Source organism: Hemiscyllium ocellatum, chromosome 13 (assembly GCF_020745735.1).
Source record: "Hemiscyllium ocellatum isolate sHemOce1 chromosome 13, sHemOce1.pat.X.cur, whole genome shotgun sequence".
NCBI lineage: Eukaryota > Metazoa > Chordata > Chondrichthyes > Orectolobiformes > Hemiscylliidae > Hemiscyllium > Hemiscyllium ocellatum.
Window position 1 is genome coordinate 3,512,760 of NC_083413.1, and position 17,672 is coordinate 3,530,431.

Below are 17,672 nucleotides of genomic sequence, written 5' to 3' on the forward strand. Positions count from 1 at the left end.
CCAAGGTCCCATAGGATCCTTCCACATCTGTCAGAAATTCACCTGTACCTCTACCAATGTCATCTACTTAATATGTTGCACCCAGTGTGGTCTCCTCTACACTGGGGAGAAAGGACGCCTGCTTGCGGATCATTTCAGAGAACATCTCCAGGAATCCCACACCCACCAACCCCACCATCCCGTGATTGAACACTTCAACTCCTCCTCCCACTCTGTCAAGGAAATGCTGGTCCTGTGCCTCCTTCACTGTCAAACCGTTATCACCCGACGCCTGGGAGAGGAACCCTTCATATTCTCCTTGAACCCTGTAATCAATACGGGATAAAAGTGGATTTCAACAGTTTCCTCAATTCCCCTCCCTCCACATTATCCCAGTCCCAAGCCTCCAATTCGGCACAGCCCTCTAGACCCACCTTTCATTGCCCCCTCTGACCTATCACCTTCTCCCTCACCATCATCCACCATCGCTTACCTAGCTACCTCCCCCCCCAACCCCACCCCCTACCCCTCCCATTTATCTCTGAGCCCCGACCCTCATTCCTGATGAAGGGCTTATGCTCGAAATGTTGATTCTCCTGCTCCTTGGATGCTTCCTAACCTGCTGTGCTTTTCCAGCACCACACTCTCAACTTTACTCAAATGACAACTTTACTCTTGATAGGACCCTTTGACAAATGGTCAGTTAGACTCGAAACGCCAGCTCTTTTCTCTTATAGATGCTGCCAGACCTGCTGAGATTTTCCAGCATTTTCTCTTTTGGTTTCAGGAAAAGAGTAAAATCTGCTTATCCTGAATCAAGTCCCAAAGTTCAATGACGCATTTTTGTATTTAAATAATGTCTTGGCTAGGTCTATAAGTTGCTCTACCCCTAGAAGATATCCTTAACTTTCAATTTCTTAAGACTAAACTATTTTGCATTCCCCATCCCCTCATCACACATTTGAAGACAATGCATTTAGATGTTCAGGTTACACATTCTGGAACCACAACCACCACCAACTGAAACTGAATTATCAGCTTTGAGCAATTGAAGAAGCTAAATTCAAAGTGCTAGATAGTGTTAAAGTTGAACTTGTGTTCCTTGCAGAATTACTTCATCTTTTTGTTATTTAAAATGATGATCTCTAAATGGGATTATTAATTTGTGTGAACAGATTTATCTATGCTCACTAGCAGCTGGGATCAAATTATTGCTCTAAAGGCCCAACATTTTTACAATATGAGAAAATGATTTCATCTCATCTGTATGAGCTGCAGTAAAGGATGTGTTCCATTGTTGAAAGAATAGATTTTCAAACTGCCAAAGTCTTCCAAAGTGTGACAGTGCAGCATTTGGTCCCCAAATCTGAATTTTTAAAGTAATTTCAAAATTCCAGAGTAGCACACATGCAATATCCAAATATAGCTAACCTCTGTTTTCCATTGTTATGGACAAGGGTGGAGAGAAAAGTTGGAAAGGAGAGAGAAGCGGAGTGGACTCGTTGGGCCGAATGGCCTTACTTCCACTCCTATGTCTTATGGAAAACTTCAATTCCTTTCCTTTAGTGTCTGTAAGCAGTATTAATTAGATAAGAACTTACAGACTGGTGACCACTGGTGTTTCACAAGGATCTGTACTGGGTCCACTTTTGTTTATCATTCATTTAAACTGTGTAGGTAGAATATTGTAGACATGGTTAGTAAGTTAGAGAAAAAAAACTACAGATGCTGGAATCCAAGATGGACTAGCAGGAGGCTAGAAGAACACAGGAAGCCAGGCTGCACCAGGAAGTGAAGTCAACGTTTTGAACTTAACGCTTCTTCAGGACTCCTAAAGGTTAGTAAGTTTGCAGACAACACCAAAATTGGTGGTATAGTGGACAGTGAAGAAGATTATCTAAGGTTATAAAGAAATCTTGATCAAATGATTCATCAGCTAAGGGATGATGGTACGTGGCAGATGGAGTTCAATTCGGATAAATGTGAGGTATTGCATTTTGGTAATACAAACCAGGGCAATATTTAGGAGAAAGCGAGGACTGCAGATGCCGGAGATCAGAGTCAAGATTGTGGTGCTGGAAAAGCGCAGCAGGCCAGGGAGCATCCAAGAGCAGTAGAATCAACATTTCGAGCATAAGCCTTTCATCAGGAATGAAGGGGTTAAGAACAGGATTTATACAATTAATGATAGGGCTCTGGGTAGTATTGAAAATGTGTTGCTGGAAAAGCGCAGCAGGTCAGGCAGCATCCAAGGAGCAGGAGAAACGACGTTTCAGGCATGAGCCCTTCTTCAGGAATCTGGGTAGTATTGTAGAATAGAGAGACCCAGGGGTTCAGGTACATAATTCTTTGAAATTTGTCTCAGAGATAGACAGGGTAATTCAGAACACTTGCGTTCCTTGCTCAGAGCATTGAGTATAGGAGATGGGATGTCATGTTGAAGTTGTACAGAACATTGGTGAGGCCTCTTCTGGAGTACAGTGTGCAGTTTTGGTTGCCATTAGAGGAAGGATATTATTAGACTAGAGAAGGTTAAGAAAAGATTAGCCAGAATGTTGCTGTGAATAGAGGATTTGAGATATAAAAATAGGTTGGATCGACTGGGACTTTTCTCACTGGAGCATAGGAGGTTGAGGTTTATAATATCATGGGGGGCATAGATAAGGTGAATGATAAGGGTCTTTTCCCAAGGGTGGGGGAAGTTCAAAACCAGGGGGCATTTTTTAAGGTGAGAGGAGAAAGATTTAAAAAGGACATGAGAAACAACCTTTTTTACATAGAGTGGTTCATGTGCAGAACGGCTACATCAACAAATTGGCTGAAGACAGGTGTCTGTAGTGCTGGGACCATTAGCAGAGGCCAAGATGGATCATCCATTCAGCATTTCTTGGTGAAGATTGCAGCGAATGCTTCAACCTCATCTTCTGCAGTAATATGTTGGGCTCTTCAATCACTGAAGATGGGAATATTTGTGAAGCCTCCTCCTGTGTGGAGTTACCTAATTGTCCACCACCATTCACAACTGGATGCAGCAGGACTACAGAGCTAAGATCTGATCTGCTGGTTGTGGGATCACTTAGGTCTGTCAATCACTTACTATTTATTCTGCTTGGAATACAAGTTGTCCTTTTTGGTAGCTTCACCAGTTTGGCCTCCCATTTTTAGATGTACCAGGTGCTGCATCTGGCATACCCTCCTGCACTCTCCATTAAACTAGGGCTGATACCCTTGCTTGACAGCAATAGTTGAGTGGGATATATACCAGGCCATGAAGTTGGAAATTGGGCTAGAGTGCAAACCTGCTATTGTGCCTGGTGCCCAGTCTTGTTAGGTCTGTTCGAAAACTGTCACATTTAGCAGGGTGTTAGTGCAACATCAAATGAGATCAAGCATGCTTTTACCTCACCAACTGCTGCAGACCCAGTCTAGCAGCTACATCCTTTAGGACCCGACCAGCTGCATCGGTCAAGTCATTCTTGGTGTGGACACTGAAATCCCCAGACTATATTTTGCATCTTTATCACTCTGTGTTTTCTCCAAGTGTTGTTCATCATGAAAGAGTACTGACTCATCAGCTAAGGGAGGACATTACATGGTAATTAGCAGGAGGTTTCATTGCCCATATTTAACCTGAAGTCATGAGACTTCAGGGATCCAGACTCAATGTTGAGGACTCCCTGGGAGACTCCTTCCAAAGTATAAGGTATGATTCCATGAGTATGACAATGTCAAGCTGTTACTTGACAAGTTTGTGATACAGCTCTCCCACATTTGTTTCTAGCCTCCCAGATGTTGGTAAGGAGGAGTTTGCAGGGTCAAAAGGGCTAATTCTGCCATTGTCTTTTCCAGACCTAGGTCGATGCTGGGTGGTCCATCTGGTTTCATTTCTTTGATGAGACTTCATAGCAGTTGATACAAGCAATTGGCTTCAGAGGGCATTTGCAATTCAACCACATTGCTGTGGGTCTGTATTCAAATATAGCCAGACCAGGTGACATTTCCTTCCCTGACATCATTAGTAAGCCAGATGGGTTTCCCCTGACAATTAACTGAGCGGATGGGCCAAGGAGTGGCAGATGGAGTTTAATTTAGATAAATGCAAGGTGATGTATTTTGGAAAGGCAAATCAGAGCATGACTTGTACATTTAATACTGTGTTCCCGGGAGTGTTGCTGAACGAAGAGACCATGGAGTGCAGATTCATAATTTCTTGAAAGTGGAGTCACAGGTAGATAGGATAGTGAAGGTGGCATTTCATATGCTTTCCTTTACTGAACAAAGTATTGATTATAGGATTTGGGGGGTCATGTTGCATCTATACAGCACATTGGTTAGGCCACATTTGGAATACTGTGTGCAATTCTGGTCTCCCTCCTATCAGAAGGATGTTGTGAAAGTTGAAAGGGTTCAGAAAGTTTTCCAAGGATGTTGCCAGAGTTGGAAAATTTGAACTACAGGGAGAGGCTGAATAGGCTAGGGTTGTTTTCCATGGAGCTTTGAATGCTAAGGGGTGGCCTTATAGAGGTTTAATAAAATCATGAGGAGCACAGATAGGACAAATAGACAAGGTCTTTCCCTAGGGTGGGGAAGTCCAGAAATAGTGGACATAAGTTTAGGGTGAGAGGGGAAAAATTTAAAAGGGACCTAAGGAGCAACTTTTCCATGCAGACAGTGGTGTGTGCCAGAGGAAGTGGTGGAGGCTGGTACAATTACAACATTTAAAAGGCATCTGGATAGGTATACGAATAGAAAGGGTTTAGAAGGCCAAGTGCTGGCAAATGGGATTAAATTAGGTTAGGATATCTGGTTGACATGGAGGAGTTGGAGTGAAGGGTCTGTTTCTGAGCTGTACAGCTTTATGACTCTAACAGTAGTTTCATGCTCATCATTTTCCATCTGTCATGGCATGATTCAAACCCGGGTCCCCAGAACATTAGCTGAGTTTCTAGAATAATAGTCCAGCAATGATACCATTAGTCCATTGAACCCTGCCTCAACCATCTCTCTCCCATCCCCAAGCCCATTCTCCATGTTTTCCAGCACTGGGTCTACTTCCCTGTAAATATTGGGGCTATGGTGATGTTTGCTTTGATATCTTCATGAGGAAAGCAGAGGGCATTCACCGTGTTAGGGGCATGTTGATATCCACACAGTAACCCTTGTGGATACAGATATAAATAAGGATGTTGTTTGAGCATACACATTATCTGTGAATAATAAGTAGGAAAATATGTAATAGTTTGCAATGAAATGTAATAATGATAGCCTTTCCACATTAGAAAATTAGCTTTGTGTAAACTAATGTACACTGCTAATGGACAAATGTTCTGCCATGCCCTCACCTATAGCCAGACAGAACATTCATCTCTATGTTTGTTGATTTTCTCTTCAACTCTGCAGGGAATTCCAGGCACATCAGCTCAAGGTCCCAAAGGAGAGAGGGATTCAACTGGAACTCCTGGGTTCCCAGGTATTAATCAGGAGCTTGGATTTTTTTTGCTATGTATAAGGTTGTTGGAAATGTATGATGAATGCTACAATTCCAGCATGAACTTGCAATGATCAGTGCTTACTTGCAGTCTTCACATAACTTCCTGCTGAGGGAACATTAATATTTGCTTATAGCTGTAATATAAATACATCCCATCACACTTAAGAAAGATAATTCTCAATGAGGGAGGCAGAATTGGGAGGAGGAGTGTGAGCATACAAGATTACTCCAGAGGCATGAATCACTGACCAAAGCAGTTGACCGTCAACTAAATCATAAGAAAGGACTTGCATTTCTATAGCACTTTTTGAAACCTAAGAATATCCCAAAACATTTTACAGCTAGTTACGTTCTTTTGAGGTTCAGTTTTTTTTTTGTAGATATTTTTATTGAAATTTAACATTTTTGCAAATTTACAAAAATAAACAAAACTCTCAAATACAAACATTGATGTACAATTAAATCATATATACAATAGTCATAATTTAACAAAGAAAAGAGAAAGAAAGAAAACAAAAAAAGAAAAAAAACGAAAAAAAGACTCAACTTTCTACTAATCTAACCTATAACTAACCAGAGTTTTGAGGTTCAGTTACCATTGTAATGTAGGAAGAACAGCAAAATCAGTACTTTATTGCTGATCAGATAATGTTTTTCTTTAGGGTGAACTGTACTAAAAAATCAGATGAGTTTTAATTTTGGCAGAGTTCCTGGAGGGATTCTCTCTGCAAGGTCTAGACAGTTTTCTTATGGCATCTTCCCAAACTTGACTGATTCCCCATTTTCCATGTTCCTTTAATGTCCTGCTCATCATACTCTCTCATGCATCACAAGAAGACGTACTAGCCACTTCCTGGACCTCCCAGGATTCCTGGTGCAAGTACATTTTTTTAAAACTCAGTCATGCACTGGTCAAGTGCAGGCAGTCCAAAGCTGCCCTTCATGGTCATTTATTTGCACCAATTCATCAGAGAGAAGGTAATTAGCAACTCACTTTGTTGGTGCACACAAGGTCATCCTAGTGAATAGAGGAATGCATGCAATCACTGCCCATGGAGTGTTCCTCAACATCTTGATGATGATGGAGGGCCAGAAGATCAAGAAGTGTGCATGATTCGTCTGGTACCTATTCTGACTTTTCTGTCAGGAATTGTCACCAGCTGTTTTTGTCCAGCTGTTGGGAGAATGGGCAACTATGTATCAATGAGGTGAGATGATATAATAATGATGCCGCTAATGCAGCAAATAGGCCTCACTGCTCTCTAGCAAGAATCTTATTTCACCATACAACAATGGTGTATGGCTTTGTGTGTGGGAAATCATGTCGCACAAACTTGATTGAGTTTTTTTGAAGAAGTAACAAAGAGGATTGATGAGGACAGAGTGGTGGACGTGATCTATAGGGACTTCAGTAAGGCGTTCGACAAGATTTCCCATGGGAGACTGGTTAGCAAAGTAAGGTGTCATGGAATACAGGGAGAACTAGCCATTTGGATACAGAACTGGCTCAAAGGTAGAAGACAGAAGGTGATGGTGGAGGGTTATTTTTCAGATTGGAGGCCTGTGACCACTCAAGTGCCACAAGGATTGGTGCTAGGTCCACTATTTTTCATCATTTATATAAATGATTTGGATGTGAGCTTAAGAGGTATAGTTAATAAGTTTGCAGATGACATCAAAATTGTCATATTGCTGTCGTGGACAGCAAAGAAGGTTACCTCGGAGTACAATGGGATCTTGATCAGATGAGCCAATAGGCTGAAAAGTGTCAATGGAGTTTAATTTAGATAAATGTGAGGTGCTTTATTTTGGGAAAGCAAACCCTAGCAGGACTTATACACTTAATGGTAAGGTCCTCGGGAGTGTTGCTGAACAAAGAGGCCTTGGAGTGCAGATTCATAGCTCCTTGAAAGTAGAGTCACTGGTAGATAGGATATCGAAGAAGGTATCTGGTATGGTTTCCTTTATTGGTCAGAGTATTGAGTACAGGACTTGGAAGGTCATGTTGCGGCTGTATAGGACATTGGTTAGGTCACCTTTGGAATATTGCATGCAGTTCTAGTCTCCCTGTTGTCGGAAGGATATTGTGAAACTTGAAAGGATTCAGAAAAGATCTACAAAGATGTTACCAGGGTTAAAGGGTTTGAGCTATAGGGAGAGGCTGAATAGGCTGGGGCTGTTTTCCCTGGAGCGTTGGAGGCTGAGGGGTGACCTTATAGAGGTATATAAAATCATGAGGGGCATGGATAGGGTAAATAGACAAGGTCTTTTCTCTGGGGTGGGAGTCCAGAACTAGAGGGCACAGGTTTAGGGTGAGAGGGGAAAGATATAAAAGAGACCTAAGGGCAACGTTTTCACGCAGAGGGTGGTGCATGTGTGGAATGGGCTGCCAGAAGTTGTGGTGGAGGCTGGTACAATTGCAACATTTAAAAGGTTAGGTATATGAATAGGAAGGGTTTGGAGGGATATGGGCCGGGTGCTGGCAGGTGGGACTAGATTGGGTTGGGATATCTGGTCAGCATAGACAAATTGGACTGAAGGGATTGCTTCCATGTTGTATATATCTATGACTATGACTCTAATTGTTTAGAAAATGGGACCTTTTGCTCTCTGGAATCTCAACAGCCAGCTCACACAAGTCTCACTACTTTCTCATAATTGCTCATCCAGGGGCTGGGAAGATTATGCCCATTGTGATGTTGATTGAGGGATAAACATAGCACCCAACTAAGAGTAGCGGCGACATTGCTGTAATCTTTCATCCAAATTAAGGCACTTGTAACAATACAGCACTTCCTCAGCATTGCATGGAGTGTTGTCTGAATAGTTGTGTTTCAGCGTCTGGAATGTTCGCAACCCCTGACAAAATAGCAGAAAATAAAATGCAGTCTCAGCTCGAGTATTCAATGAAGATCACTAAGAGAATTACTAAACTGATCCAAAAGTCTCAATTGCCTCTCAATCAGCTGGCTTTGTTTTCCGCTGCTTTTTTTTTTGTTGTAGATCTACATTAAAGCACAATTTATGTGAATCTAGGAAACACACTCTAATTAAGATTTGTGAAGGCTGATGGGGAGATGGATGCTATGGAATTAAGTGGTAAAAGGAAAAACATGGCATAAACTATTGAGGAAATTCATTCATAAAGATGCTTTGGCATAAAACAATATAAAGTCAGTAGTGTATGAATTTTCTCAGTGAAAAACCAGCTAAATGAGGCTCTTACAGCAAACTGCAGTGACACTTTCTAGAAAATGAGATTTTCCATTTGCATTGAAATTACATTAGAAGTAGGAAACGTAGTGGGATTCAATGTCATAATCAATGAACTAATATTCTTCAGGTCCTGATGGGCTGGTGGGGGGGGGGGGTTGGTTTATGTACTGCATATTCTATGTATTTCTCATTCAATGTTTTTTTTAAAACTCCAGGTTTACAAGGTGACAAAGGAGTCAAAGGCCAGACTGGAGATGCAGGATTGTCAGGATTGCCTGGACAACCAGGTAACCTTACAAGTTAACAAGAGCGAAGAATGGGAAAGAAAATATTAAAGTCAGTGAGTTATGAGTTAAAATTTCTAGCCGTTTATTTTGCAGTATTGGTGCATTCAAAACCCACAAGGAAATACTATGCTATAAAAGATAAGCATGAGAAAGATGAGTGTAATAAAGTCCCACACAGGATCATAAGCAGGTTTTAATTTTTGAAATTGAGTTTAGTGAAGGACATTGTAATATTTCTGCTAAGGTATCCAATACTCAGTGCCAATTGGCCAGTTTGCATTGAACATGCTTCTATAAAGTAGGGAATCAAAGCTGCAAAATTGTCATTATGGTATTCTGCAGTTCATTTGCCATGAGAAAAATGAAAATTGGTCATTTTTTTGGAAGTACAATCAAGGGATATTTCAGGCCTTTGTATTTATTATAACCTTGATTGTAGTTTGAATTTATGAGCACTTTTAAAGTATTTAGACATGCTTTGAACCAAATTTAACTGCATCTGTTTGAAATTGATACTGTTTCACCTGTAAGTACTAATGTTTGCTCTTAGGTCCAGAAGGGTTGTCATCTGTTATGCCAACAATACCTCTAAAGGGCGATTCCGGACTCCCGGGTCCACAGGGGCCTGAAGGACAAAGTGGAACTCCTGGATCTCCTGGACCACTTGGATGCATCGGTACTTTCAAAACACTAAAAGAACCTAAAGTTTGAATCTTACTCAGGGGCAATTCTCACAAATACTGTAAACTCATTGTGATGAAAAACTGAACTTATTTTGGCAATTTCAGATGAAAACATAAAATTAATAAATTTTGTAGGGCTTTGTACTGTACCCAAAATGAGCCTGAATGTTATATTGGGTCCCATTACATTTCAGCATCACTGATAGCCACTTGAAATAAACAAGAGTCCTTGCACACATTAATGAGGAACATAAAGGTAATGCATTAGCACATTTTTCAGAAATTTGTTCACATGGAGAGGCATGAAAGTCAAGATGCTAACCAACAGAGTCAGCATAGTTTTATGAAGGAAAAATTATATTGAACTAATTTGCTAGAGTTCTTCAAAGATGTAACAAGCAAAATGGATAATGGTGATGCTGTAGGTGTAATTTATCTGGGCTTCTGGAAGGCGTTTGATAAGATGCCACACCAAAGATTAATTCACAAGGTTGGATCACATGGGATTAGGGGTAATTTATTAGCCTAAATAGGTGACTGGCTGATGGAGAGAAGACAGAGAGTCGGGATTTTTTTTCTGGATGGCAAGATGTGAGTAGTGGAGTGCCGCATGGTTCAGTCTTTGGACCCCAGCTATTCACAATCTACATTAATGACTTTTATATGGGGATAGAAGGCTCTATAGCTAAATTTGCAGACAACACAAAAATAGGCAATATTGTAATGAGGAAGTAAGAACGTTACAAATGAATATAGATAGGTCAGGAGTGGGCCAAATTGTGGCAGATGGGGTTTAACGTGGAGAAGTGCGTTTGGGCCAAAACACTGGTTTGTTTTCAGACATTCGTTACCATACCCAGTAACATCATCAGAGAGCCTCTGCTGAACAACTGGCGGTATGGCCTACTTTTTATTTATGTGTTTAGGGTTCCTTGGATTTGGTGATGTCATTTCCTGTTGCGATGTCACTTTCAGTTCTTTTTCTCAGGAAGTGGTAAACACTACATCAGACAAACAGGGCAGAAAACTAGGCATCAGGATACATGAATGTCAACTAGCTACAAAAAGACATGACCCACTCTCCCTAGTATCCTTACATACAGATAAGGAAGGACACCAGTTTAGGACAACACATCCATCCTAGTACAAGCCAAACAGAGACACACATGAGAATTCCTAGAAGCATGGCATTCCAAACAGAAGTCTATCAACAAATACATTGACTTAGATCTCATTTACCACCCCCAAGAAAAAGAACCGGAAATGACATCATCACAGGAAATAACATCACCAAACCGAAGGAAACTTCAACACATAAATAAAAAGCAGGCCATACCACCAGTGCTTCACCGGAGGCTAAGTGATTATGTTACTGAGTATAGTAACAAAACGTCTGAAAACAAACCAGTTTAATGACCCAAACGCAGTTCTCCACATTAAATCCCACCCGCCACTCCTAACGTAGCTATATTGTATGGTTACGAAACGTCTGAAAACAAACCTTCCAGCTCAGCTAACAAACTTACATCCAGAATAATGAAAGGAAACGGAATGTTAACTTTTCTAGCTAAAGGAATATAATATAAAGATAAGGAAGTATTATTGCAACTATACAAGGTATTGGTGAGACTGCATCTGGAGTATTGTGCAGTTTTGGTCCCTTATTTGAGGAAAGGTGTGGTGGCATTGGAGCCAGCTCAGAGGTTAACTAGATTGATCCCAAAGATGAGGGGTTTGTCATGTGAAAAGAGATTGAACAGTTTAGGCCTGTACTCCCTGGAATTTAGAAGAATGTGGGGAAGTCGAATTGAGGTATTCAAGGTAATAAAAGTTGTGGATAAAATAGACATGGAGTAGATGCTTCCTCTTGTAGGTAAAAACAAGGACTGCAGATGCTGGAAACCAGAGTCTAGATTAGAGTGGTGCTGGAAAAGCACAGCAGGTCAGACAGCATCCGAGGAGCAGGAAAATTGATGTTTCAGGAAAAAGCCCTTCATCAGAAGTACAGCTCTATTCCTGGTGAAGGACTTTTGCCCGAAGCGTCGATTTTCCTGCTCCTCGGATGCTGCCTGACCTGCTGTGCTTTTCCAGCACCACTCTAATCTAGCTTCCTCTTGAAGGGCATTCCAGGACATGAGTCATAGTCTTAGGATAAGGGGTAGTGCATTTAAAACTGAGTTGAGGAGAAACTACTTCTCCCAAAGTGTTGTGAATCTGTGGAATTAGTTACCCCAAAGTATAGTGGATGCTGAGACAGTGAGTAAATTTAAGGAGGAGTTAATTCATTACAGATTTTTAATTGGTAATAAGTTGGAGACATGGAGAGAAGGCAGGAAAATGGGGATGAGGAGCATATCATCCATGATCTAATGGCGGATCAGACTCAATAGGCTAAATGGCCTAATTTTGCTCCTACATCTTATGAACTTATTTGCCAGTTATAATGCTAGCTAACTTCAATCTTAAATTACCTTAATTTGGAGCTACTAGGTACAGGATTAGCCACGATCCTGTTGAATAGCGGAGCAAGCTCAAGGGGCCAAAATGGCCTACTCCTATTTGTTATGGTCTTATGAAGCAGTTCTGCTGCAACGTAATTTGAACTCAATCAACTACCAGCTCACAGTCATTTCTTCCTCTCATAATTATTTCAAATTGTGCTGGAAAATAGCAAGCTTTCATTAGATATCAAATTGTCACCAAAGTTCACTAAAAAATTACTCTATGAAGGTCCAGACATACATTTGATCAAAATCTCCAGTCTCCATGCTCTGGTATGTGCAGATTCAGGCAAAAAAAAAGGGTCTAAATAAATGTCTAAACTCATATTCATTTGATCATGCTTTCATCTCTTGCCTATTTATTATCTACTATTTGTGCCATCCCTCTTTATCTTTGAAGATTTAGCACTCTGGAGTAGGTTTACAAATTTAGAACAATGTAAAACTAGCATTTGAGTGGAAATGTAACACAGTTGCTTCCATATTGAGACAATTCATCTGCAAAATCAGTCTTACATCTGGATAGAAAGTCAAATATCCATTGTTCCTAACCTCGTAGTAGCTGTTAGAGATATTTTAACCACTACTGAGCAACAAGTAATGGAACATTCACATTATAAATCTAATTAATTTTTTTTAAAAAAACATTGTTTGGCTGGAAATTGGCAGCTATGCGTCATTTATCCATCATACAAAACACTTGAATTTCCTTTCAGGCCACTGCACGTAATCTCCCATTTCATCTTGAGCTGAGCTTCCAATTCAGTTTCTTTTCTGTCACAAAAGGAGCTTATTTTCCTGACTAAAACAGGACGCACCTCAGCTAGTCTGCAAACAAAACAGTCATCAAAGCTTTCGTTGATTCCTGATAACGGGCTTTTGCCCAAAGATTTTCCTGCTCCTTGGATGCTGCCTGACGTGCTGTGCTTTTCCAGCACCATACTCTCAACTCTGACCTCCAGCATCTGCAGTCCTCACTTTCTCTAAAGCTTTTGTTATGTCGAGTCTCCAATATTCAACTTCTACCCTGGTTGGCTTTCCATTCTCTATCCTTTAAAAACATCAACCCACTCAAATGTCTTCTTCAAATCGTGACCCATACAAAGTTCCATTCAAGCATTCTCCCTTTGCTTGTTGGCCTATATTGGCTCAAATACCTTCATGGCTGTTCTTCCTTATCCTTCTAGTCATCTACCAGTCCTACAATCCCCCAGGAGTTGTGTATTCCTCGTCTGACCTCTTAAACATCCATTTTCTCTAGTTTTGCTGCTGCCATTTACACCCACAGCTGTGTAGGCCCTAAGCTCTGGAATTCCTTTTCTGAACCTTTCCACTCTCCTGTACACTTTTAAGAGCCTCATTAAAACTGAACTTTTTAGTCAGCATCCAAACTTCTGCTTTCACTGTGTCAATGGTGCCTCACGATGAAATATTATGAGATGTTGAAATATTATGACATGTAAATGCAAATTGCTACAGTAACATAATACTGTGTTATCTTTTACAAACAGGTAGCCAAGGTCCAACTGGTTCACTTGGTCGTAATGGGCCTCCTGGTCGTATGGGATATCCAGGATCAAAGGGCTCACCAGGATTTCCTGGACAACAAGGTAAATGAGGCAAGTTTCAAATGACAATGAGTAATTCTTAATAATAATTATTAAGAATTGGGAAGGGAGGACAATGAGAGGGAGCTATTTTCATTTCAGATTTATTCTAGCTAAATCTTAATCAACCTGTTCAGATACATGACACAATCACTACAGAAAAACACATCTTATTTTAATTTAGAGGGCAATAGAGACCTTCAGTGGCAGAAAGGAATATTCAAAGTTTGTGAGAAGATTTGTAGCTCAGGTGCTCGTTGTTGTGGTTCTGTTCACCGAGCTGGGAATTTGTGTTGCAGATGTTTCGTCCCCTGTCTAGGTGACATCCTCAGTGCTTGGGAGCCTCCTGTGAAGCACTTCTGTGATCTTTCCTCTGGCATTTGTAGTGGTTTGAGTCTGCCGCTTCCAGTTGTCAGTTCCAGCTGTCCGCTGCAGTGGTCGGTATATTGGGTCCAGGTCGATGTGCTTATTGATTGAATCTGTGGATGAGTGCCATGCCTCTAGGAATTCCCTGGATTTTCTCTGTTTGGCTTGTCCTAAAATAGTAGTGTTGTCCCAGTCGAATTCATGTTGCTTGTCATCTGCGTGTGTGGCTACTAAGGATAGCTAGTCATGTCGTTTCGTGGCTAGTTGGTGTTCATGGATGCAGATCGTTAGCTGTCTTCCTGTTTGTCCTATGTAGTGTTTTGTGCAGTCCTTGCATGGGATTTTGTACACTACATTTGTTTTGCTTATGCTGGGTATCGGGTCCTTCGTTCTGGTGAGTTGTTGTCTGAGAGTGGCTGTTGGTTTGTGTGCTGTTATGAGTCCTAGTGGTCGCAGTAGTCTGGCTGTCAGTTCGGAAGTGCTCTTGATGTATGGTAGTGTGGCTAGTCCTTTGGGTTGCGGCATGTCCTCGTTCCGTTGTCTTTCCCTTAGGCATCTGTTGATGAAATTGCGCGGGTATCCATTTTTGGCGAATACATTGTATAGGTGTTCTTCTTCCTCTTTTTGCAGTTCTGGTGCACTGCAGTGTGTTGTGGCCTTTCTGAATAGTGTCTTGACGCAACTTCTTTGTTGGGTGTGTGTGTTGGGGTGGTTGGGACAACACCACTATTATAGGACAAGCCCAACAGACAACAGCCAGGGAATTCCTAGAGGCATGGCATTCATCCACAGATTCAATCAATAAACACATCGAACTGGAATCAAAATACCAGCCACTGCAGCGGATAGCTGGAACTGACAACCGGAAGCGGCAGATACAAATCACTATAAATGCCAGAGGAAACATCACAGAAGCGCTTCACAGGAGGCTCCCAAGCACTGAGGATGTCACCTAGACAGGGGACAAAACGTCTGCAACACAAATTCCCAGCTTGGCGAACAGAACCACAACAAAGGTATATTACAGGATCAGTATGTTCCCAGAGGTACAGGGTGGTTATTGTGGGGTGGGGTGTGGTGTTGGGGGTTAGGTCAGCAGCCTAAGACATTATACATAAATACAGATAAGCAGGTCGTCGTCTTTTGGCACCAAGTTCACATTTTGAACCTCCCTCTACTGGCCACCAGGTTTTATGTAGAACTTGACAATACAGGCAATCCCCAGGTTCCATTCCTTAAGCCATTCACGAGTTGATTTCTACACAATTCAGAATACAATGCAGGCCAATATAAAGCAGCCAATCATAAGTACAGATGTAGTGATTGTAACAAGATCAGCCAGGTAGAGTTTCCTCATTGGAGGTGTTAATCTGGTCCAATCAGGGAGCCTTGGCTGACAGATATAAACAGGAGTGTCAGAGATTCTGTTCACTCAGAGCTGGCGCTGAGGAAGTTGGACCAGTGTCAAGAATATGCACCTTGTAAACAAAGGGTGAGTGGATGATGGGATACCAACCTCTGTGGAGTTATTTCATAGGAATTGTTCATATGTTGATAATTAAAAGTACACCCCTCTATGGAATCATGTTTATAAGTATGAGGGAATTGGATGATCATAAATCAGAGATTTATGATCCATCTACACCACAAGTTTTGTCACTTCTGTCCCCCATGTCATCACTGACGCCACGTGTTCTGCCACTTCTGCCCCCACACCTGTCATCGTCACAACCACTTCCCCCCCCCCCCCCACCTCACTTTACTCCACTCCCCTGCACACTGCCGACACCTCCCCATGAATCCCACTGTCACCAACCCCGGGGTGAGCATCACTTCCAGAAATAACGTCACCCCCCCGGTCCTCCCACTACCACACGAACTCTAGTCACATTCCCCGTGCCCACGCCCAGCTCCAGCCCTATACCAGGTCTAAGCCTCCAGCCCTGCTGGGTTTTCACCATCCCTCCAAACCTCCCCCTCACTGAGGACGAATGATCAGTCCTCAGCAAAAGCCTTACCTTCATCCCCCTCCATCCACGCATCAATGAATTCAATGCACGTTGTGACAACGAACACTTCTCCTACTGCCTCCGAGCTTACTTCTTCAATCAAGACACCAGCCCATCTTCCGAGGAACCCTTCCAATGCACTCCATCCACCTAGACACCCCATACCAGTCTGTTACCCGCCCTTAATTTCTTTATTTCCAACTGCTGCCATGACATTGACTGCCTCAACCTATTTACTCCCTCCCCCACTCCAATCCCTCACCCTCAAGGCACAGCCCTCCACTCCCTCTGCTCCAACACCAACTTCACCATCAAACCAGCAGACAGGGATAGTATGATGCACTGACCTCTACACTACAGAAGCTAGGCGCCAACTCGAAGACACCTTCTCCTAATGCCGCCTTGACTATGACCTCACCTCTCATCACCAAACCACCATCTCCCAGACCGAACACAACCTCATCAACTAAGGGGATCTCCTACCCACAACATCCAACCTCATAGTTCAGGAACCCCACACAGCCCAATTCTACCTCCTACCCAAGATCCACAAGCCTGACTACCCCAGACATCACATCACCTCAGCCTGCCTCTGCCCCACCGAATTCATCTCCACCTACCTCGATACTGTTCTAGCCCCCGATCCAGGAACTCCCCAAGTACAATCAGATACTACCCATGCTCTCCACCTCCTCCAAGACTTCTGTTTCCCTGGCCCCCAACACCTCATCTTCAACATGGATATCCAGTTCCTTTACACCTCCATTTGCCATATCCAGGGCCTCCAAGACCTCTGTTTCTTCCTCCCAACATCCATACCCAATACCTTTCCCGTGACATTCTTATTCGTTTGGCTGAACTGGTCCTCACCCTCAACAATGTCTCCTTTCAATCCTCCCACTTTCTCCAGACGAAAGGGGCAACCATGGGTATCCACATGAGCCTCAGCTATGCCTCTTTGTCGGCTACATGGAAAAGTCTATCTTCCGGAGTTATACCGGCACCACTCCCCACCTTTCCCTGCACTACATTAATGACTGCATCGGCGCCACCTAGTGCTCCCATGAGGAGGTTAAACCCTTCAACTTCACCAATACATTCCATCCCAATCTAAATTCACCTCGACCATCTCTGACACATCTTTCTCCTTCCTGGCCTCTCCATCTCCATCAACAGTGACTCACACAACACCGACATTTTCTACAAACCCACTAACTCCCACAGCTATTTGGATTACACCTCTTCCCTCCCTACCTCCTGCAAAAATGTTATCACTTTTTCCCAATTCCTTTGCCTCCACTGTAACTGCTCCCAGGAGGACCAGTTCCACCACAGAACACACCAGATGGCCTCCTCCTTTAAAGATCGCAATTTCCCCTCCCATGTGGTTGATGATGCCCTCCAGCACATCCTATCCACTTCCTGTACATCTGCCCTCAAACCCCACCCTTCAAACTGCAACAAGGGCAGAACCCCACCAAAGTCCTCACCTTCCACCCCACCAACCTCCGCATATATCGCATCATCCTCCGC

The 17,672-nt window shown here is 42.5% G+C and overlaps 1 protein-coding gene across 1 annotated transcript in view; it reads left to right on the forward strand.

Moving 5' to 3' along the window:
• The window catches only part of LOC132821747 (collagen alpha-5(IV) chain-like), a 276,828-nt gene that overhangs the window by 235,496 nt on the left and 23,660 nt on the right, over window positions 1-17,672 (forward strand). The window contains exons 44-47 of the mRNA XM_060834471.1: window positions 5,380-5,449; window positions 8,902-8,973; window positions 9,524-9,649; window positions 13,669-13,767. Coding sequence (XP_060690454.1) covers window positions 5,380-5,449; window positions 8,902-8,973; window positions 9,524-9,649; window positions 13,669-13,767 — 367 coding nt within the window. The remainder of the gene's footprint in view (window positions 1-5,379; window positions 5,450-8,901; window positions 8,974-9,523; window positions 9,650-13,668; window positions 13,768-17,672) is intronic.